The sequence below is a fragment of the Sander lucioperca genome, chromosome 19 (genome assembly GCF_008315115.2).
Source record: "Sander lucioperca isolate FBNREF2018 chromosome 19, SLUC_FBN_1.2, whole genome shotgun sequence".
In the NCBI taxonomy this organism is placed as follows: Eukaryota; Metazoa; Chordata; class Actinopteri; order Perciformes; family Percidae; genus Sander; species Sander lucioperca.
Window position 1 is genome coordinate 6886659 of NC_050191.1, and position 23722 is coordinate 6910380.

Below are 23722 nucleotides of genomic sequence, written 5' to 3' on the forward strand. Positions count from 1 at the left end.
TAAATTGTTTACCAGAGTGTCAACTGAGCACTTAGTGTGGGGTATCTCTCTAAATACAAGTTTAAATTAAAGCTGCAAGCAGCGATGGATGGGCCCTCGCGCCTCTGCGCGCGTCGGGATTACTGGCGGACGCCGCTCCTTGCGACCGTGCATTTGCGCGGCACTCAGACACTGCAAATCGTCACCAATGAAAAGGGAACTCCCTGCCGGGTTCAACGATACCTCACACAAGACTCCACGTCATACAGTTCATTAGCTGTGAAATGGGGCGTGGCTAAATTATAGGGGGCGGGTCAAACCATCACCAATTAAAAATGAAGACTCTGCTGAGTTCAATGATACCTCACATAAGACTCTACCATAAACGGGTCACCATTTATGAAAGGGGCGTGGCTTAAGCATAGGGGGGCGGGCCAAACCATGATCAATAAATAAGAAAGTCTCTGCTGAGTTCAATGATACCTCACACAAGGGTCTACACCAAACGGGTCATTAGTTATAAAAGGGGGCGTGACTAAAGCTTAGGGGGCGGGTCAAACCATCACCAATTAAAAATGAACTCTGTGCTGAGTTCAATGACACCTCACACAAGACTCTACCTTAAACGGTTCAAATGTTATGAAAGGGAGGGTTGTCTGAGTAAGTGGGCGTGGTTAAAGTATAGGGCGTGGCACAGTATCACATGTAGACCACACATTATAAGTTTCATGTAAATCGGATGATGTTTGTCATATAAGGCGCTATGACCAAAAGTCAATTTTGGCCTGTAGGTGTCCTCAGGCCTGGACCCTTGTCAATCGTGAGAAATTTCAGGCAGATACGACAACGTACACTCAAGTTACAACAACTTCTTTGTTCATCGCTAAACACTCAAAATGGCCGCCATGCCACGCCCACACCGTTTGACGAAAAGTTTTTCTTTTAATAACTTTTCATCTTTAAGGTGTTGAGATGATACAGACTAAGTTTGAAGTCCATCGGATGAAATGTCTAGGAGGAGTTCGTTGAAGTGTAGCACCTTGACTTTTAGGCCTACTTCCTGTTGCCACTAGGGGGCGCTATGACTTTAAGTAAATATCGGCCTTTATTTGTCCTTAGGGTTGGACTCTTATGAATCCTGGAAAGTTTCGAGCCAGTTGGACAATGTACACTCAAGTTACACCCACTTCCTGTTTTGATGGCGAAACGCACAAAATGGCCGCCCCGTCATGCCCACGCCCTATGATGAAATTTTTTTTTTTAACAACTTTTCATCTTTAATGTCTTAAGATGGTACAGACCGAATTTGAAGTTGATCGGATGAAATCTCTAGGAGGAGTTGGTTAAAGTACGACATGTGAAAATGGCCAAAATCGCACAAATTTCGAACTTTGAAATCAAAATGGCAGACTTCCTGTTGGGTTTAGGGTATGGCTCCAATGACGGTTTTTGTACATCTTGACATGTTACATATGTGTACCAAGTTTCGTGAGTCTACGATAAACGCACTGCAGGGGCTCAATTTTCTTAACTTTGTAGGGGGCGCTAGACAGCCATTATTGGGCGCCTATTCCCAAAACCCTTAAAATACGTAAATTTTCAGCAGACTTGATGCAACCGCCAAATTTTGTGAGTTTTTGAATATGTTAAGCCCCTCAAAAAGCCAATTTACTTGCAAAAAATAATAATTCCTTCAGTTTCAATAGGGCCTATCGGCGCTCGGGCCCTAATTAAAACAAATTCAACACTGGAAGCTCAGTAAGTTTCAGTAAAACACAAAACAGTCACTGACTTCAGTTACAAGTGTCATATTTTTTGGCTATAGAGCTGTTTCTCTGCATGTTTAGGTGTGTGCCTATTTCTGGATTTACCAATACCTGAGGGTATTGGTAAATCCAGAAATAGGCAGTGTGGGAAGTGAAAGGCTCACTGTCACAGTGAGCCTTTCACTTCCCACACTGCCACAGTGCAAGCCAGTGAGGGGAATCTTTGTGACATTTATGCCTCAGTGTGCAGTCACACTTTGGCCAAGGCCTGGTATCATGGCAGTTTGTCTTCCCGACAAACTGCGGTCTCTGAGGAATATCCACTGCTGGAAAGGAGCCCTGCTCAGTGATACAGAGACATACTGATCTGCACTTTCATCAGATATACTGTCCGCCGCTGTGCTGGTCCTTCTGTGCACCTGTGATAGCTGATTCATTGTGTTTCTCCTGCGTGTCGGACATTTTCTGCAGCCCAGGCATCAGAATCTCTTTCGCTGCTCGAGCAGTGCACTGTACGTGTTTGGCATGGAACAAAGAGAAGGCTTAAATGTTGGGTGCTTGTTGTGTTACGTACAATCATTTGCGATTGCGATATGATTTATGATATTGAAGGCTGAAGGGAATGATCATTTTGTATCATTATTCTAATTTTCATTTAAAAATAATAAAATTTAAAAATTAAATGATTATAGTTTGATTTTTGCGAGGATCTGTACCAAACAGAGATTTTTTTCTTTAGGTAGGATACGATTTGTAAGCTGGGACGTCTCTGTAAAACAACAATAATTAATTCAAAAGGGTTTGACACATACTTTAACAAATTTTGGCAATTTGGCACTGGTATGCCAGCTACAGCAGAGAACAAAAGGACTTGGCCCGGGTGGTGAAAACGGCACAAAGGATTGTAAGAGCTGTGCTCCCGGACCTATGCTGTGCATGCTGGCCACCTACAGAGGAGAGCCAGTGGCATCAGCATGGACACAACACACCCAGGACACTGTCTGTTTGTCTCATTACCATCTGGAAAAAGATACAGAACCATCAAAACCCAGACTAACAGACTGAGGAACAGCTTCTTCCCCAGAGTTGTAGCCTCCATCTCCCCATGTACAAACACACAAATACAACCTGTAGCTGCTAAGGACTACTGTCATGAAAGCACTATAATACTTAAAAAAAAAAAAAATAGTGTTTTTATCTTTTCATTTGTTTTTTTTACTACTGGTGCACTGATTGCCACTAACTAATTCCGTTGTGTTCATACAATGACAATAAAGTATCTTGAATCTAGTCCATATTGCGATTTCGATAAAATTGCGATGAATTGTGCAGCCCTAGTGTGGAATAGTTCTATCAGAACCTTTTTGCTAAAATGAGGTGGCCAATACCAACACTGAACCAAAACAGTATAGTTGAGGGCTGAAAAACCAAAACAATGTGCTGAAAGATGCTAAAACACTCCACAGAGCTGAGTTGGGTGATCATTCTCTGAGGCTTCGTCACTACGAGCGACTCCATTCACATTATAAGTAATCATTTGAGACATTTAATAACAAAAAATGGACTAGTGCAGCTGTAGTGCTAGCCTGTCCTCCATTCAGAACTCATACATATCCAGAGGCAGGAAACAGGCAGGAAACATCACTGCACCTGTTTCCAATGGAGTGTATGTTTCAAGTAAAGTTGTAATACAAGAGTGGATTTTTCTCAGAAAGTGAAGCGCCTGCAAGTCATTTTGCTACTGAAGTTTTAATGTTAATTGTCTTTAAAGGTAGAATATGTAGTGAATAAGGCTTTCTGTTTGTAAACACACCATTCATAGTCGGCCCTTCCTCCCCGGCTAAAAGGCCAGAGAGAGAGAGAGAGAGAGAGAGAGAGAGAGAGAAAGAAAGAAAGAAAGAAAGAAAGAAAGAAAGAAAGAGAGAGAGAGAGAGAGAGAGAGAGAGAGAGAGAGAGAGAGAGAGAGAGAGAGCAGCGGTGGTCGAGAGAGTAAATGAAGAGAGCGAGAACAGTACAAAGCACTAATGAGAGCAATGAAAGACTATTTTCTCATTGTTTTGCCGCAATTATGTTCTAAAGCACTAATAAACACTCCACAGCTCTGCGGGAAGGTGGCACATTGTGGGATTATGAATGAATGCAGAGCTTCATATTGCCTGTTTCTGAATTAGTTAAACTTGTACGTCGTTGTGAGACGCTGAGGGACAAAGCAACAGCTTTAACAGTCACGTTGGCCAAGAATCTCTGTCATACACTGACAGAAGGGTCTGAGGCTAACACTTCCAGAGAGCCCGTTTGTTCAGCAAACTCCTCAAATGGAGTCAAGACAAATATTATCTTCTCTAGTGGAGTTCATGATCGGATCTGGAATATCCAGAGGGGATTTTTCTGCTTGTTGTAGAACGTGTTGTTCCAGCGGGTATATAGATCTTTTTTACTAGCTGGTTGAACTGCGGCTGAATGTCCTCTGGGCAGGAGCACACTGAGACCAAATGTTTGGTGTCCAGCTATTTTACGCCTGACTGCTGCAGCATCAGCAACCCTTCACTGGGCAGGAGGACTCTCTGTTACACCCAGCTGGAGAGTCAGGGAGTCTGGTGTCACCCATGGCATTCATCATGTTTTATTTGGGTATTTTTCTTTTTCTATGATCACATGAAGAGAATATTTTCAGGGTTTGGATAGCTGCACCTGCTGTTGCTCGGCTTATATGCAAGCCTTTGAAAAATATTTTTTTCAACACAACCTACAGGGAGGAATCCACATCCATCCACTGCATGGTTAAGCCGATAAGAGATATTGAACGGACACTGTTCCAAACGTCACGTGTACGGCTATAATAAATAATGGACAATAATGTCAGAGGAACTCTCCCCTGTCAAGTCATTTGTGTTCTTATAATAGAAAACTCATTATGCACTATCACGTAGGGGATAATTATCAAAGAAAATATTGGTAAAAGACAAAAGAAGACAAGATGATAAAAGAAAGAAAGCTGTGAAAAGTCACATTTTGATACTGTATGTCCCATAAAACACAAACCTGAACAATAATGCACAGTCTGTATAAAGAGTGTAAAGGCAGCACAGTATTATCTACACCTGCCAGAGACAGCCACATCTTTTAAAGGGCTGTGTGATTTGTGCGCAGGGACTGTACTCCATCATGAGATTGCCCACAAACCACAAGAAAGAGGATCATTAAGCTTCATAAATTTCCAACACTGATCCATCATTTTCTTTGTCATGATGGATTTTGGCTCTTGGACTTTGCTGTCTGCTCTATTTGAGAGGAAATAGGTGTTTTTACTGTTTAAGGGGCGCTTTCACACCTATAGTTCGGTAGACTCAGTGCAATTCAGGGGTGAAGTTGCAACATTGTTGCATTTTCTATTTGGTTCAGTCTGCTTTCACATTGCACTTTGTCAGACGCACCAAACACTGTAAACAAATATCAAGCCGTCGAAACGGTCGCTTGTTTATTAGACAGAATATCCGGGTGAAACTCGCAGCCACTTCTGGTCTCAGAAATATTGGAGCAACACCAAATTTAAATTTTAATAGAATTAATAAATTAATAATTTAGAAGAAGGTGAACAATCTAAGCAGCTAAAAGACAGCGAGTAATGGAGAGAGAGAGAGAACTACCTTTTCTGAAGAGTCCATCATGTTTTTTTAATCCTCCGTGTCGTCTTTGGCTACTAGCAACTGCGTGGAGGAGGGCACGTGCGAGATCACGGAAGGCTTGTATCATGTGGTCGCGCCAACAGTGTTGTTGTCATTACTTAGAATTCCTCATGGGGGCGACAGAAACTACGCACTATAGCTTTAAATCATATATAAATCTGTAAATTGTGTGCAAGGTTGAAATTGCAGGCTAGTAAATGCTCTGTGTTTGGTCCACTTCCTGTATTTGGGTCGGATTGCGTTCTCATCTGAAGTGAACCGAACTCTAGTTCACTTAGAAGCGAACCGAGACCCCCGTTTTCAAGCGGACCAGAGTTCGGTTGTTTGGTCCGCACTGGAGTTCGAATGAGCTTTCACACCGCTTCAAACGAACCGGACTATCCGACCAAATACTCTAGGGTTCGGTTAAAACGGACCCAACAGCTCAGGTGTGAAAGCGACCTAAAGGCTCTTGCTTGCCATCCAGGGAATCTTTTTTAATCTTGTGAATGTTTACTGGTGAGATTTCAGAACTGTTGTTAAAGTGTTGACTGTAATTGTGTTTCAGGTGTCCGGATGTATGATTTTAACAAATACTTTTAACAAGCTGGAATATTGCTGATGAGATGTTACTACAAACCGCATCTCTAGGCTGCATGATGACCAAAACCCAAACAAACACAAACTATAACCCACAGACATTCTTCCTCCCACAGGACCAACCAATGAGGCACAGACGCAGGACAAAATGCTAAATTATTCATTAAACTTAAATGGTGGAGCAATCTCAGAGGCTGTTTAGGGAGAGGGATTTGTAGACAGGGGACGAGGCTGCCGTCACCTCAGTGATTAATTAGGAGGGAAGGGACAGGGCTTGCGGTTAAGACAGATCTGTGTTTATTTAATTAGATGGAAGACACAGTGGATTATCTCTGGGGACAGCCCCAGAAATGCCTCTTTCGTGGGTAAAGTGAAGAAAGTGCCAGAAAATAAAAACTGCTGACCATAGAAGTAAATTTGTCCCAGAAAACGGCTCAAAATAACCCAGAAAGTAGACGTGTTTAGTCTGTAAACTTAATTCACTGTGCAGACTGTAAAGTAGTGGACAAATTACAGTTTTAACCTGATGATGGTGATGAAAAGTTAAGTGTCACCAAAGTTATTGCCATTTATCCACAAGGGGACATGGATGTCTACACCAAATTTAATGGCAATCCTTCCGATATTTGCCGAGACATTTCACCCAAAATCAAAGTCAATAAGATTCATCCTCTGGAGAAAATGAATGTGTTTACTAACTTTAATGGCAATCCATCCAACAGTTGTTGAGATATTTCAGTCTTGACCAAAGTGATGGACCGACTACCCGACCGCCTGACATTGCCATCTCTAGAACCACAATACCAAGATCAAGAATGCTTAACTTTAACCCAACATGGACGAGACATCCTAATAGTGCTATAAATGAAACCACTAAGTTTAAAATGTCAGCGCATCCATTTCCAAGATAACTAAGCAAACGTCATCCTCTGTGAAAGACTGTGAAATAAGGTTGGAATCTCGGGAAAAAGCTACTAAGTGGACCTTGAGTTATGTTGTCAAAAATCTTAAATATGTAAGATGTATTTGTCATGACAACTTGACATTAAATTTCTTTGGAGTGTCCTTATTAAGACAACTTGACATTAAACAGGATGACATTATGTCAAGTTGTCATGACAAAAACATTCTCTAGTAATGTCATCCTGGTTAATGTCAAGTTGTCATTACAAAGACATCCCAAACAAATGTAACGTCAACTTGTCATGACCAAGACAACTTCTGGTAATACCACTTTGATTAATGTCAAGTTGTCATAATCAAGAGAACCCAAACAATGTCAACTTGTCATGACAAAAACCGAATGACACTTAATGACAGAAGTCATAAACGTTTATGACTTGTTTATAACGTTTATGACACGTTCATGACAGTGTCATGTCACAAAGTGTTACCCATGTTTTTTCTCATTGTATCAACATCTGTCTAATTGTCCTAGTATTGTACATGAGACCCTCTTTAACTACAGATCTTTGTAAATGTACTAACAGCCAAAAACATGCTCTAGTTGTACATCCTCTTTGGTCCAGCAGGTGGCGCTTTGCCCTCAGCTGAGTCAGACTAAAAGGAGGTCAGCTCTGAAGAGGATGCTAGCTCGCTGCACAACACACACACACACACACACACACACACACACACACACACACACACACACACACACACACACACACACACACACACACACACACCAGAGTTTTCCATCCATGGCTTCCTTTATCTTACTCTGGTTTTCATCTGTTGTCTTCTGTCTATCTCAGAAACGGTATAGTTTTCTCTTGAGGTTTGGTTTACATCATTTCCCTCATGACTTGGCATCATCCACTGCCCACTGGCAAAAAATATATACCTTTCAACTTCTTTCTTTTTTTCATTCTCCAGCCATCTTCTTCTCTGAATCTCTGTCTTCACATGCAGTCATTCATGCGACATCCCATGCAAACTCTTCTCCTCATCCTCTCTAGTTGCAACATCAACATACTGCATTCCCCACAGCTTGTCTCTTGCGTTCTTTGCATTCACTTCACATACACTTCACACTTTCCTACAGTATCCTCTCTGCATGGCATCAATAATATATCTTCCTCTTCATATTCAGTAATAAAATACATTTCTTAGACCCACAGCATCACTACTTGTTAAGCTTAATGTCTTTGATCCTCATTTCATGAGTCTATACAGTCATTACCTTTGGTCCCTGCAAGTTCTTTAACTGAGGATATTTGATATTTAGACTGAAGTTACTCCATACTGTACAGTACATTTGGGCAACCAGCCAAGAGGGTTGAACTCTAGTTTTCCATGTTGTAGTTACTGATACCACCAGAGTTGAATTCTGCAGCTAATTTATTTAAAGGGGAATAATTCTGATGTTTTTTGAGGGTTTTCTTGACTCTACTATTTTCCAACCACTGACAATGGTCTTTACAGAAAGACTGGAATAACAAATGATAATACCTGCCTGGCACGTGCCGTAATAACATATAATTCATGCACAAATAATGTGGTATGTAAAGAAACAATTAACATTTTAATATGCATTCATTCCACTACTCAACTGTTCAGGTGTAAAAGGGAGCTTACATATCATGCCACATTTGAGGCAATAAAGCAAATCAGACACCAACCAGTCCAATCAACAAGGCAGAAGAATGGAACTGGTTTATGGGAAGCCATTGTTTACAACAGCCAGGGCTGTATCTTCTGTACCAGTGAAAACATTGAAGTGATGTCTGAGAATTTAGGGGGTTTAATAACAAGTTGAGGATTTAACGAGTTTGCATTTACTACACATAGAGTCTGACATTTTGCAGACAAAAGATTGGCACATTTGATTGTATGAACATAAATTAAAATATAACAAAGGGAATGTTAAGAATATTATCCTGGCAGTGTGGGAAATGTTTTGAAATAGCATTTGCGGAGACAAAATTACATAATTGAACAACTGTACAAATAATATTTAGTTTTTAGTAGTTCATCAAAAAGGTGTTAGGTGACACTGGTGGTACTTATTTTTGGTGTTAATGACCTCCGCAACAATTTAATTAATTTAATTTATACTGTTTATTGAGCCCCAGTGTGTGTAGTGAAATCAATACACACACATGCTCAGGACCTATTCATGCACAAAGGGAGAGATGTCAGAGTGAGTAAGCCGCCAGTGATGGACCAGCGCCCTGAGCGGTTGGGGGAGGGTACGGTGTCTTGCTCAAGAGCACCTGGCAGTGCATAGGAGTTGAACTGGCATCTCTCCAGCTACCAATCCACACTCCACACTTTGGTCCGTACTGGGACTTGAACCAACGACCCTCCGGTTCCCAACCCAAGTCCCTACGGACTGAGCTACTGACTATGTTTACATGCACACTAATATTACACTATTTTTCTGAACATGACAATATTCCAAATTTGATACGGTTCATTTGCTGCATTTTTGGGAGTACGTTTTTATATGATGCTTGATGATTTCTTTGTTGTTTTCTGTTTCTGTTTTGTGCTCGTCTACTTTAAGGGTGATGACATACTGAACTCAACTTGCACTTGTGGTTCACACTTCAGTAAGGATAACAGCGAGATCGGCAATACGATGGCACTGTTTGGACTGAACAGATGAACTAATCACAACAGATGAACACAGCAGGCTCGGCTCATTACATTTGAAAACCAAAATGGCAGACTGGACAGTTCTTACAGTTTAGTGTATGAGACGCAGCCATATTGACATCAGGACTGCAGACCGTAGAAAATCCAGGGTATGAAATTTGGGATTATTTCACTCATTAACTGAAAGCTTTTAATATACATTTTAAGTTGAAAATAATAAAAAATAAAATAAAATTAAGTTGGAATCAGTTGTCTGAAAAACCCTTACTCGCCAAACAGTCTGGACAGAGTATTTTTAGATCAAAGACTCATAGTGCAGAGCCATGTGAGAGCGTGCATAAAGGCCCATTACGACACATGAATATGGATTCAGGAGCACTAGACAACGCTGTGTTTCACTTTTCCTATCTTTGATTTCATGGAGTGTTTTTTTTTTTTTTTTTTTAAATCTTTTTGTGTTTTTCTTTGTTTAGCCAATGTAAATCCATTGTTTCCAAAAGAATGCGGCTCAGGTACAGATTGAGGTGGCGACGATAAATCTCTCTTGGTGCTGCCTTTGATGGCGAGCCAGTTTCGTCATGCACGGTCGGCTGCAGCTGTTTATAACGTATGACTCAAGCAATATGATTAGCCGAGAAGAACATCATTTATCACAACCGCCTCCATTTCACCTGACGCATATGAAAATGAAAATAGTCTGCATGGATGCGCCTGATCCTATATGACAGATGTAAGTGTGTTTAGATATGCCCTAATTGTCTATATAATGCAGTAAGTAGGTTATTGTATGAACAAAAAAAGAAAAGCAGAGTGTTCAACTTCCATAATTGACCATCTGCTGGACTAGAAGTTTAGAAGATGTGTGTGTGTGTGTGTGTGTGTGTGTGTGTGTGTGTGTGGGGGGGGGAAACCAGGAGTGTTCAGGCAGATGTGAATGCGACGTGGCACCTTGACAACACACAATTACATTATCTAGGACGAATAGGTTGACCTGTGTACACAAGGGCAATGATGAGTTCAGAATTACATGTTCTATAGACCTCCATTGTTGTATAGCTGTGTTTACAGAGTGTACGTACAGTATCTGGAGGGCGGAGATCTTGTCTTTGAGCACTTCCTGGGCTTTGTTGAAGTCTGACAGCATGTTCTGCGTCTCTCTGCTGTGGACGGCGCTCATTTCGGCGAGCTCCCTCTCGTGCCTCTTTGTCAACTCTTGTTCGTGAGCCCTGAGGAGAGAGAAGACGGACGGTTAAGTTTCTAAGTGTCTGTTAATATCACTTAAGAGGACACCTCAAACGTGATTCTGGTAAAACAGACCTAACCGCAACTTAAACTGGCTACAATCTAATCTACAAAATATGGATGACGATTCAAACTCAACTGGCTGTGGTATGACAGCGATAATACACTCTGAAGTGTCCCGATATAGAAAATAACAGAGAAAATAACAGAGTCAACACTGTGCAGTGGTGCGAAAGGGTATTCCCATCCTTTACTTAGCAACTCAATCATGAAAAAATACTATAATACGAATAAATCCTGAATTAAATAGCTACTTAATAAAAGTACAGAAGAATTTTCAGATAAATTGACTAAATATCAAAAGTAAAAGTACTCATTAGGCAGCAGAATCACCCTGTGTAGTGTATTATATTATTATTACAGATGCATTAACATGTACACAGCATTTTAATGCTATAGCTAGTCCAGGTGGACCTAATTTTGAATAGTTATAGTTTAGAGCCTTTAATTTGCTGTACAACAACGCATCATGTCTAATATGTTCATTTAAAGGTTTTTAAAATATATTTCTTTTACAAAAATTATACTTCCTTCTAATATTTAGTGAAATATAAAGTAGCATCAAATAGAAACATTTACTTAAAGGTCCTATGACATGCTGCTTTTCGGATGCTTTTATATAGACCTTAGTGGTCCCCTAATACTGTATCTGAAGTCTCTTTTATATAGACCTTAGTGGTCCCCTAATACTGTATCTGAAGTCTCTTTTATATAGACCTTAGTGGTCCCCTAATACTGTATCTGAAGTCTCTTTTATATAGACCTTAGTGGTCCCCTAATACTGTATCTGAAGTCTCTTTCCTGAAATTCAGCCTTGGTGCAGAATTACAGCCACTAGAGCCAGTCCCTCAATGAGCTTTCCTTAGGATGTGCCATTTCTGTGTCTGTAGCTTTAAATGCTATTGAGGAGGAGAGAGGGGGGGCAAGGTGGAGGGTGGGGGTGTGGCCTTGACCAACTGCCATGCTTCGCTCGTTTTCAAGCCATGATAGCGCTCTCTCTTTCTCATGGGTGGGCCAAATTCTCTGGGCGGGTAAAGCAGAGAAAGGGGAGGTAACCTTCCTCCTTATGACGTCATAAGGAGAAGATTCCAGATCGGCCCATCTGAGCTTTCATTTTCTCAAAGGCAGAGCAGGATACCCAGGGCTCGGTTTACATCTATCGCCATTTCTAGCCACTGGGGGACCATAGGCAGGCTGGGGGAACTCATATTAATGTTAAAAAATCTCATAAAGTGAAATTTTCATGCCATGGGACCTTTAAGTACTTCAGTAAATGTACTTTCAAGGCTTTCTTTACCTGTATCTTGTTTTTGTATATAAAGACACTTTGTTAGTTTATACTGCACACGACAAAATTATTATTAAGTACAAACTGTATTAAATTAAAGTTTGAGATAATTATTGTTACGTGTCATGTTTCTGACAAAATCTTTATACATAAAACAAAATCCTTCCTTTTCATGAAGCCGTTTGAATGAAGCCATACCAGTGACATCACTCTTCAAGCTTTAGGACAGAGTAAACCACTGACCAAAACGCCCTCGGCAGCTCAGGAATAAAACACATTTCTAAACGGTTGACATTTCCCTTTAAGACTTAATCAGGACCTGCAGACTCTCCTCTCTCTGCCCGTCTCTCCCAGGAGAAGTGAACATAATGGATTGTTCCACAGAGGAAACATTGGTGAGATTAGAAAAGGGAGATGGATGCACAGAATAAATTCCTAGAACATAATCGCACAAACACATACTATGAACGTAATTAGATAGAAATATGACTTTTTTGAGTTTGCACAAAATAATAGCAGAACACATTAAGACAACATGAAAGTGCAACAAAACATAAATGTGGTATGACATGTATGTATACTTGATGTACAACATAAAGTAAAACATATGCACAGAATGTGTGTAATAAATTATTCTTCCTATTAAATATGTTCAATCTGCACATGTTGAGGGCTTTGCTACGGGAGGAAAGCAGCTGAAGAAAGAGGAGGATGACGGGAAATGGGAATAAAAGATGATAATAATTAAATGAGGAGTAGAAAAAGGCTGATGAAAGGGATGTGAGGGATGAAGGAGAAACATGGATGTCTGTCTCCCTCTCACTCTGACTGGGCCAACTCTCCCTGAGGGGCACACATCTTATCTCTCTCTGCTTCCTCTTTATTTATTTATCCGCCTATTTTTATTCCTGTGACCAGGATTCAGACGTGGGAGTTACGTAACAGAGGGAGAAATGTGCATCGCATGGGCCTGCCGGCACACAGAGAGAGAGAGAGAGAGAGAGAGAGAGAGAGAGAGAGAGAGAGAGAGAGAGAGAGAGAGAGAGAGAGAGGACGCATATACGTAAAGACTAGCAGCTCATGGAGTCACTATAGGAAATGAAGCACCATGGCAGCAGTCATCAAACACACACACACACACACACACACACACACACACACACACACACGAAGAGAAAACTTCAAACACACACATCCATCCATCTAATGAGCAGCTGGACCACATTAGCCACACAGCACTTTAAAAAATTCATGACACGCCACAGGGGACAACATGATTATAGATTCCATTTTTATTTTACCCTAAATAACCTCCACATCTCCTAATCAATGGGCTCTTGACACTGGTCGAGAGAGAGAGAGAGAGAGAGAGAGAGAGAGAGAGAGAGAGAGAGAGAGAGAGAGAGAGAGAGAGAGAGAGAGAGGGGGAGAGAGAGAGAGGTTTGGGGCTTTTCTTTCCCTCACTTTCATCTCACCGTGTTTTCATGATGACTGGAGCAGAGTAGGGTTGCAGAAACTATCATCATCCAAATATAATAAGACAAGTCAAATTTACCAACATGCACTGGTGACGGGAGAGCAGAAAGAGTTGAGTGTGGGCATTTCTGTGTGTTTTCTGTGTCGAGGCTATCCTGAAATGTCAGTGATAATGTGTTATTAATGCTCTTAGTGTTGCTACTCTGTACTGTACTGTATTCACCTAAAATAACCGTTCAGCATTTTGGTGGGAATCACTGTATTCACTTTCTTTCCGAGAGTGAGATGAAAAGATCGATACCACTCTCAGAAGAGTGGTATCGATCTTCTCATCTGATTCTAGGAAAGAAAGCACATACGAGTATTTCCCAAAATGTTGAAGTATTTCTTTAACAGAACTAAAACATTTATGGTCCTTAAAACTCAAAACACCACCACATCAGAAGTGCTTATCGCCAAAATGCAGGCAAAGAAAATGAAAAGTAAGGAACTTAAGGAGCACCACTCTCAAATCACGGGAAAATATTCAGCAGTTTGGTTGCCAGGTTACAGCGTATCATGCATTGTGAACACGCTGCTAAAAAAGTCCAACTGTGTGACCATGAATATTTCAGCAACAAAATCTGAAACACAGAAAAGAGGACTCATCTTATATCAGACATGAATAAAAAGAATGATCAGTTTGGCAGCTACTGGCTCTTAAAAGGATATGAAGAGTAAGAAAAAGTCACATTTCTAATATAAATGATGGCACATTAACGAACCAACATGGCAGGGTTATTCAGATCAATCTGTGCTTTCAATTGCAACTTAAACTTGACATAAATAAAGCAAAATTAGTGTATTACTATTGAGTCTATCATCACTATTTTGCAGAGGCGCCTTGATTGGGTCTGGAGCCTAGCGCCGCCCAAGACTATGTGATTGTTTTAAAGAAATGCCAATAAACCAGAGCGCGTTTTTTCTCCCATCCCGGAATGCTGTGAGGACTAGCCAGACCCTCCTCCGCAGCGCTGTGGAGGAAGGTCTGGCAATGCGAGACTACACCTGAACAATCCTGTAAATGAAACGTCCTCAATATATAGGCTAGGTCATACCTGATCTGCTGATTGGCTTCGCTGCGGATCTTGAGCACCTCCTTGCCCTTGAGCTCCAGCTCTTTAGTCAGAGTGCTGATATTCTCGTTGAGCGTGTGGATCTGGTGATCCAGCTGAGCGATGTGGTTCTTCCTCCTGGAGACCTCCTCCTGCAGCTCAGTGATCCGGCCCAACAACTCACGCTCCTGGAAGAAGAAAATAAAATAAATGTCCATTTTCATGGTTTAAAGATTTAATATCCAACAGTGTTATATGTCCACTAATGCTTTTAATTACTTATTGAAAAGCAAAAATCAAAGACATAGCAATTTCTATCTCAGCAACAATCAGTTGAGACCCCAGGGATGTCATCTTTACATGAACTGAGAGGCACTGCGTGTCTTATATATTTAAGTAACTCCAAGTTAAAAAGGTCAAAGGTGACGCCAAATCATCCAGCATCGAGCCTCGATCTTAAAATTGGTGTATAATATAACATATTCATGCTGTAATTTAGTTTTAAGTTTATTATTGGCCTGTATTAATTGAAATAGCAAGACAACACGTGTACAGCTTTTACAGAATTGTGAGGCATTGTGAGTAATATTAAACCTTTTAAACTTAACATTTTTAAACCTTTACCTTAATGAGGTAAAACTATCAAGAGAATAAACTGAACAGATGTTCATGTTCACAAAAAAGAAATTAAAAAAAAAATAAAATGTACCGTATTCGTGGGGTGGACAACATTTTTATATATTGTAATCCATAAAATTCAACAGCATCACAAAAAGCAACACCTTTCTGAGACAGTTTGAACAAAAACTGAATATGATAAGCTTCAAAAACACAGGATTTAGTGGAAGGCTCTTGCGTTAGATTACACTGGGTGTACAGTACATAATAAGCTAGCAACTCAGTATATTGTTCTGATTTTGACTATTGTCTGTATTTGTATTATGACAGTATAACAAATAAACTGGAACTAAAACTAAACATTTGGTTGGGCAGAGTGTTTGAAACACTACTGTTTCTTATTGACAGCACAAACTGGACCCATTAATTACATGCGTCAAAGTTGCACACTGGCTGTTAAATGCTGATAAACTGACAATGAGTGTTAATGAATAAACTGACAGTGAATGGTAATATTCATTGTCATTGACTCTCAAACAACGAATCCTCATAAATACCAATGTGTAGACAATTACAAATTACAATCTATGCTGTAGACTAGGCCACTCTTGCTGTTCTCATGAATGCGCTGTATGGTTCCAATGTGAATTACAATATGTATTGCACTTGACTTTATTACTAAAAGGGATACTTTGCTGGTTTTAAACCAGCTCTGTGCCATATTTGTGTGGGCAGTGTTCATCTACAAACACAGCCCACACTGCCATGACAAAGAGCTGTATTTAAATCAACAACATATCTCTTTAAGAGCCACTTTAAAAAAGGCTTGGATAGAAGTGTTATGATGGCATCTCTTAGACCTTTAATTTGTAAAGGTTATTGTGTGTTATGAGTGTTGCTGTGCTGGTGACTAATGCAAAGCAACCTGCTACGTTGTACATATCGGCTCACATGTCAACTGTTATTACATGATACGTTAAAAATCTAATTCATTTATAAATGACAAAAACACAATTCCAATCAACATCAGCAGGAATACAGGTGCTTGTCTGAATAACTCAGTCATGAATTATCATAGTTCTCCACATAACTGAATGACATCCATATAAACCAACTGTCCAAAATGACTCACGACCCCCGCAGAGCTGCTCTTTTCTTCTGAGCTCCACAGTGACACAAGATCTGGCTTACATTAGCTGGGATTTCAAAGTGAGAAAGTGATTTTGTCAACAGGGGGGGAGTGAACAACGCATAGGTTCAATCAAACACTCATAAAAACAACACGCAAACTGCCTGACTTTACAATGAGTCCAGTTTAATAGAGATGTCGCTTAAATGAGTGGCTCACTATTTCTAAAACCTGGTATAAAATTATAGTTTTTAAAGCTTCTTAAGATTTCAGTCCTGTTTGATGAAGAAGTATTTAAGTTGTTGTTGTTTGTTTGATGAAGAATAGAATCATGCGTCCTGTTTAAAGATAAGGCTGACAATATTCTATATTTTTCTTATTGTCAACAAATATCCCATAAAAACTATACCAAAAATAAATTGATCCCTCTAACTTAGGCCTGATATATTTCTTATTCCTCTGTGCCGTAGAGTTCCATTGTTGTTCAAATGAATAACAGTGAGCCACACTGTTGCACTGGGTGACATGTTCCCTAATTATGATGAACATGGACACAAGGACCAAATGTTTATTAATCCCCTGGTGAAAATAGTCCCCAACAAAAACACTATTAACTCCTGTTTGGGTAATGTTTCATAAAAACTACAGCACCCAGCTGTGTGAGAAAATAACAGAGCAATTTTTAAAAATGAAACTAAGCATGTGAGAGTTTTTTTTATAAAGATGTATAACTACAGCAGGGACCAGTAGGCTCAAGGCCACAGACAGACCAACCCTATGCTTTTGGATACTTCTACACACCAAACAGTGCAAAGAAAGATAGACTCATGACAAATTAACTGAATCTGTCTGCCCCCCTCACCAAAACCAGACATGAAAAACAAGATGTCGGGTCCTATCTTGCACCGGGCGCAGAGCAGCGCAGAGCAAAGCCCGACGCAAGTGTCTTTGCTAGTTTAAGACCGCGGCAGTTGTCTATTTCCTATCCAGCGCCCACGTTGTTTAAATAGAAAATGCACCTGTGCCCATCTGTGCGCCCATGGGCGTGCTGGTCTTACAGGGAGGTGTGTTCAGGTGCATTCTTGGCATATTGCTATCTTGAGGCAGTGGGAAGTGATCGCGCTATTGACCAACAAAAACCTGGTCTAAAGTCAATAGCACTAGTCTGGCTATCACCAGACCAAGCTCAATCTTTTAAGATTGAACATTAGTCTGGGGAGTCTGCTCTGTATTTTCTACTGCACAAGAGGCGTGATCAACGGGCATAGTTCAAATGACTCTGTACGCAATTGGATAGTCCTTCAACCAATCAGACCAACGATCCGGGTAACGTAGCAGCGACAGCGGCATCAACTGGTTGCTGCGCTTCGGTGGCCGAATGTAATAAGAAGCTGCTTGGTCGCTTCTCTATCGTCATTGTGTTAAACCCGGCAATAGCGCGGCAGGTGGATAAGCCAGTTTGTGATTGGTCCCCGCAAAATTGTAATGGAAGCAGGATAGATAAACGTACAGGTTTCCAGCCTGAGCTGCAGGGCGAAATCAAATCGCCGGAGGACCGGGCTGGGTTTACCAAGTCTACAATAACACAGCATTTCATTGTTATTTTAACAGCACATTAGTAAAATGTGTGTAGGCTCGTGCACAGCGCGTGCACACTATGCTTGTTACACACACATAGGGATGCGCAGCAGCACACAAACTTGCAAAAGATTAAAAATAAAAATATTGTAATGTGAAATAGTATTATATGATCTGCTTGCGCGCTTTCACTTCACGCACGAGCAGATCAGTTTCTTCTCCTGAAAATCTCTTCTTCCTGTTCAGCAAATCCGCCATCATAATAACAATGCACCAAGGTACAAACGCGCCTGGCTTTTAAAGGGAATGGGAGATGACACTCTGATTGGTTTATTGCATGTTACGGCCAAAACACACCTATGAATTAATTAAGACACTAAGTACAAACCTTTTGAACCATGCACCTGGAGCACAGACCCTTCTTTCCGGCTTTAAACTAGCAAAAGTGGATTCATACGCGCCTTAAACGCACCTGGCCAGGTACTTCACGCCGTGCGCTTAGATTGTTAAATTAGGGCCGTCATTTTACTGGAAAGTAACCAAAAAGAATCCTGCACATTGTTGGTCCCTTGTACTAATTTTATTAACATCTTTTTGGTCTGAATTTTACCTGATAAAGGTCTAAGAACTGAACTAGTATTATTAAAATGACTTTTTGATCCAATGCACCTACAAATAAGATTGTTTTGCTGTGCAGAAAAGAACTTTGTTGGCATTATTAAAATTAAATGACTTTATTGGATTTCAAAAGTTCAAAACAGCTTTATCTTGTCATAAGGATCCCTCAGCCATCACCACGCAAACTGCCAAATTCAGTTTTAAAATCCACCCCATGATGGAAGCAGAGTGGGCCTTCTTTGCCAAATTGATCATTATGATTAGAGACTTGAATGAAGAGGCAAAGATGTGATGTGAAGAGGGACATTTAACTCCATCAGAATCATATTAAATATTGTCAGGTTATTGTCTACTAATGATTATACCCACTCTGCAAACATTTCATTCCACGTGCCTCTATAACAATTTATGCCAAGGGCTTGGTTCATATATCCAGAAGCCATCATCTTGTATAATAGCCTCATGGTCACAACCTTCTGTCCCACTATCTGTCTCTATCTGAGTCTCATTGCTGTCCATAAACCTTGCGGTGCAATTAAACACAATGGGGACAGGGCAAATTAATCTTTGATGACTCATTTACTCATTTTACTCTCCATCTCGTCAAACTCCTGGCTTCATTCTAGGGATGAGAGGAGGCACATCTTTTTTAATTACAGCAGATATCTCTGTTTGATGTTCACATTCATGGCAGGCGACCGGTGAGATAAAACTGCTGGCATGTTGACTGTGGGCTGGTTTAATCTCTCACGTTGTGTCTGTCACTCTGTCATTTCTTTCTATTAACCCTTTCTAATCTCACTTTCTCGCCAAACTGCTTTGTTAAATAAGCAAACAGCACTGTAAAGGAGAGTATGTGCACCATCTTTATTTTTTGCTCTTTTGCCAGACTATTTTACTTATTATACTTTTGCTAGCTATATTCTAATTTTTAATTAAATAAATAAAGTTATTCAAATATTTATCAGGGGAGGACATTAGCTGGCCGAATCTCTGGACTGAAATAGTGTGGGCTTTTCTGATCTACTGAAAATGGAAAAATGTATTAAAGATGATGGGTGGAAATTACCCGGCTGGTATCATCCATCCAGTACGACAGATAGCAGAACTAATTAGTACTACACTGGTTTTTTATAGAATCCCTTTAATGTTTTTACATAGTTTCAAAGGACAACTGTAGTGTCGCACTGTCTAAATGACCATTCACAGACCTTTAGAGTCTGTCAACAGTAGGATAGATCTACTGCAACACACTGAATAATCCTCTGGCTTAAAGCTTTAGTGCATCACTTTTTTTATATTAATGAACGTCTGTGCCATTTTCAAATGAGTTGAAACTAATTAAGACTATCAGCTCCACAAAACTCTCTCTGTATTTCTCAGTATGGCTATGTTCCAAAATTGGTGTCGTCCGGCAACTTTTGCGCGCAGAAACTTGAGTGAAGATAATTACCTCTTCTAAAGAGTCCATCATGTTTTTTTAATCCTCCATGTCCTCCTTGGCTACTAGCATTTGCATCATTACTTATAATTCCTCATTCCACAGAAACTACACAATATAGCTTTAAACTTGATCCTAGGGCTGCTCGATTTTGGGAGGAAAAAAAATCACAATTATTTTGGTCGATATTCAAAATTACGATTATTTAACACTATTACTCATTGACTTTTGGAAAGATGTTGCAATTAATGAATTTAAAAAACAGTGAAACAGTTAAACAAATCAACAGTGAAAACACCTTGAACTGTGAAATTTCCCTTGATACTTTTCTCGTTTGAACTTTTGGAATTCCCCTTCAGAACACAAGACAAAATAAAAGTTTACTTGCAAAACAAAATGTGCAAAATAATCGATCTTCTCGATTACAGTGTTTTTGTGATCATAAATCGTAATCGATTAATTGCACAACCCTACTTGATCCAATTTAAAACATATGTTCTCAATCAGCTTCTTAGTGTGTGATGGGGTCCCACATGAACAAACTATTCTCTGCCGTAGTTTGAGCAGTTACAGTTATTTCACATGAAACATTTCTATACTTTCTATGTGCTCTCCTCACTAGTTGAAGTGGGATTTCTTTGCCCTGGGCTTGCCTCTCAAACTACTTACAGTCCACTCCACCTCATCACTGGAGATTGTTGAAGCTAAATGCAGCCTGAGAGGGAGACAGCAGACACTACTCAGGGCTGACATGAGCACTGCCACCGCCTCAGCTTTATTCATATTTTCATTTACAGTGAATATTTTTCTAAAGAGATGCTAGAATTAACCCTTGTGCTGTCTTCCCTTCGACAACGCAACTTTTCGTTTTTCTGGGTCACAATTTTAAATTAAAACCTCAAGACACTTCTGTCGTTTTTTTCCCGGTGTTTTTGTTTTTTCGACATTTTGTCACTTTTCCAGAAGTTTTTTGTCACTTTTTCCGATGTCTGTCGATTTCTTCTGCGCTTTTGTTGTGACATTTTTGTTGTTGTTTTTACCACGTTTTTGAAGCTTTCTCCGACATTTCTGACACTTTTTTCAAGGTTTTGTCACTTTTTCCGATGTCTTGGTCGATTTTCTTCTGTGCTGACATTTTTGTTGGTTTTTTTTCGACGTTTTTGTCTTCAAATGCCATTAAATTGCATAAAACTGATCATTTATTTTACTTGAAGGGTAATGGTTGTATGGAACCATCCACGTTATTATTTTTTTGACAATTTGGTTGAAAGAAACCCAAATTTCTGATAAAGAAACTTTTTGAAAATGGGTCGAATTTGACCCGTGGACAACAGGAGGGTTAAGCATCAATTACATCAGTAAAGATGCAAAAAAAACTTAATCTATGTCATAAAGTATCACTGTCACAGTAACTGAACATGATGACGGGCTGTGCATTAACAACCCAGAGGTTTACATTACATTTATATTTCTATTTTGTTTGTTGAAAGCACAATAACCAATTTTTATTATAAAACTAAACCTACGTCCTTGAGAGAAATATGTTTTCAGAGTCTTCAAAGTTTCTAGAGATTAGAAAAGTATCTTGGCCACTATCAGGTCTGCCCATTAATAAACAACTGGATCCAAATCACAACTGCACAATTAAAGGAGAATTCCGGCCAATTTTTACATTAATCTTGATCGCTATAGCTATGCGAGTACTTTCGATAGAAAAAAACCCGACCTGGATCGGTCCTAGCAAACTGGAGTTGCTGCAGCTATGTGTACAAGCGTCCCCTGAGCTAAAACGGCAGTTGTCGGGGCAAGTTTTAGAGTGCCTTTGTGCCTCTTAACAGACACAAAATGCAGTGCACAATATGTCTGTGCCACATGAAAAGGGCCCAAACGTGACAACAAGATGCGTTTTCAACTCAGACATTGTTTAAATTCACCTACCCTGTCTTGATCCTGCCGGTGGGTAGCTTGGCCTTTTAGCTGCCAATTAATTGCAATTTGTGTCTGTTAAGAGGCACAAAGGCACTCTAAAACTTGCCCCGACAACTGCCGTTTTAGCTCAGTGGAAGCTCGTAGACGTAGCTGCAGCTACTCCAGTTTGCTAAGACCGATCCAGGTCGGGTTTTTTTCTTTCGAAAGTACTCGCATAGCTATAGCGATCAAGATTAACGTAAAAATTGGCCGGAATTCTCTTTTAATGCAAAAACATGAGAGAGGAGAGGAAAAAAACTAGACAAAAGAGACAGCGCATCTAAGATGCTTTGCATATATTGATAAAATAATAATAATTTCAAGTTCAGAGAGAAAGAAACATTATGTCAAAAACACTAAAACTTACATCAAAAAGAGAACAATGTCATGTAAATAGAACAGAATAGATATCGGTTGTCAAGAGATGCTGATGATGTGATAATTGATCAGACAGCTCTGGTAGATCAAATGAGTAAAGTATCTCCAGGGAGACAGATGACAGTGTGTTCACACACACACACACACACACACACACACACACACACCCTGTACTTCATCAGCCTCCTTCTCCCCGTCTGTTAAGTAATTGGAGGCATAAAAACATTATTTAACACAGCGTGACAACTGTCTGCAGCTGAGCTCTTCAAGTCTGATGACTCAACTCAAGAAGTTTCAGTTTCTGTGCCATTAGGACTTCAAAACATATTTATTGTAGGATATTTTACCAAAAGTACCAGTGTTCAGGCTGAATTGTTAAATGTGTAGTCTTAAAGGAAGTACATTGCATCTATTTTGCAAGGGCTTAAGGGCTTAACGCCGCCCAGGATGGTTGTGATTGGTTAAAAAAAATACAAACAAGCCAGAACATTTTTTCCCCCTATCCCACAATAGATAAGTGGTGTAGCCAGACCATACTCCAGCCCTGACACAGTGCTGAGAAGATCTGGCAATGTGAGACTAGCTGATTTGTGATGTGTAAGCATGAAAAGGAAAAGTCAGCTTGAGTTATTCCAATACATACATTGGGACCACAAATAGGGATATGTGAATTTGTTGATTTTTTTAAAGATCATTACATGGAAAATCATGTTGCTTACTGAATTCATATTATGTAAAAATGACCAATTTCACTACAGGTGTCGTTCCCACTATTTGTGTCTTCCTACATACAGTGCAGATAGTTCACATTTATCAATGCACATGTAAAATGTATTTACTGATAACAAATAAATAATGTGAATCTACTTGGGGATCAAAAAGAAGCTTGTGTGCTGCAGGAGCGACTGAAATCGGAACTGTTTCCATTATATTTGCTGCAGCCTTTTAACTGACGGGCAGTTCAGACTGTAACACTCGACTATTAGCCTTTATTGACTTCCTATTGCCTTGGCAACTAAATATGAGAGGGACTGATGATGGAGTGTGGGGGGTATTGAAGACGACCAGCTGTGCTTCTCTGCAAGAACATCTGTATCACAAGGCGATGGGAGAGGAACTCATGGTGTTTGGCGTAATTAGTAAGATTTACAAGAGACGCAAAGAGGGTGGCCTGCTGGGTGATATGTGTGTGTGTGTGTGTGTGTGTGTGTGTGTGTGT

General features: G+C 40.0%; 1 protein-coding gene and 1 long non-coding RNA gene across 7 annotated transcripts in view; one reads left to right on the forward strand and one right to left on the reverse strand.

The window, feature by feature from the left end:
* Positions 1-23722, reverse strand: part of fam184a (family with sequence similarity 184 member A) — a 161393-nt gene that overhangs the window by 14536 nt on the left and 123135 nt on the right. For all 6 annotated transcript variants that reach the window (XM_031321935.2, XM_031321933.2, XM_031321936.2 and 3 more), the window contains exons 17-18: positions 14777-14961; positions 10693-10839 (exon numbers count right to left, since the gene is read on the reverse strand). In XM_031321935.2, the coding sequence (XP_031177795.1) occupies positions 10693-10839; positions 14777-14961 (332 nt within the window). The remainder of the gene's footprint in view (positions 1-10692; positions 10840-14776; positions 14962-23722) is intronic.
* On the forward strand, positions 4969-13259 carry LOC116066107. The gene is made up of 3 exons (XR_004108897.2): positions 4969-5367; positions 11843-11849; positions 13232-13259. It is a non-coding gene; the product is annotated as an uncharacterized LOC116066107 (long non-coding RNA).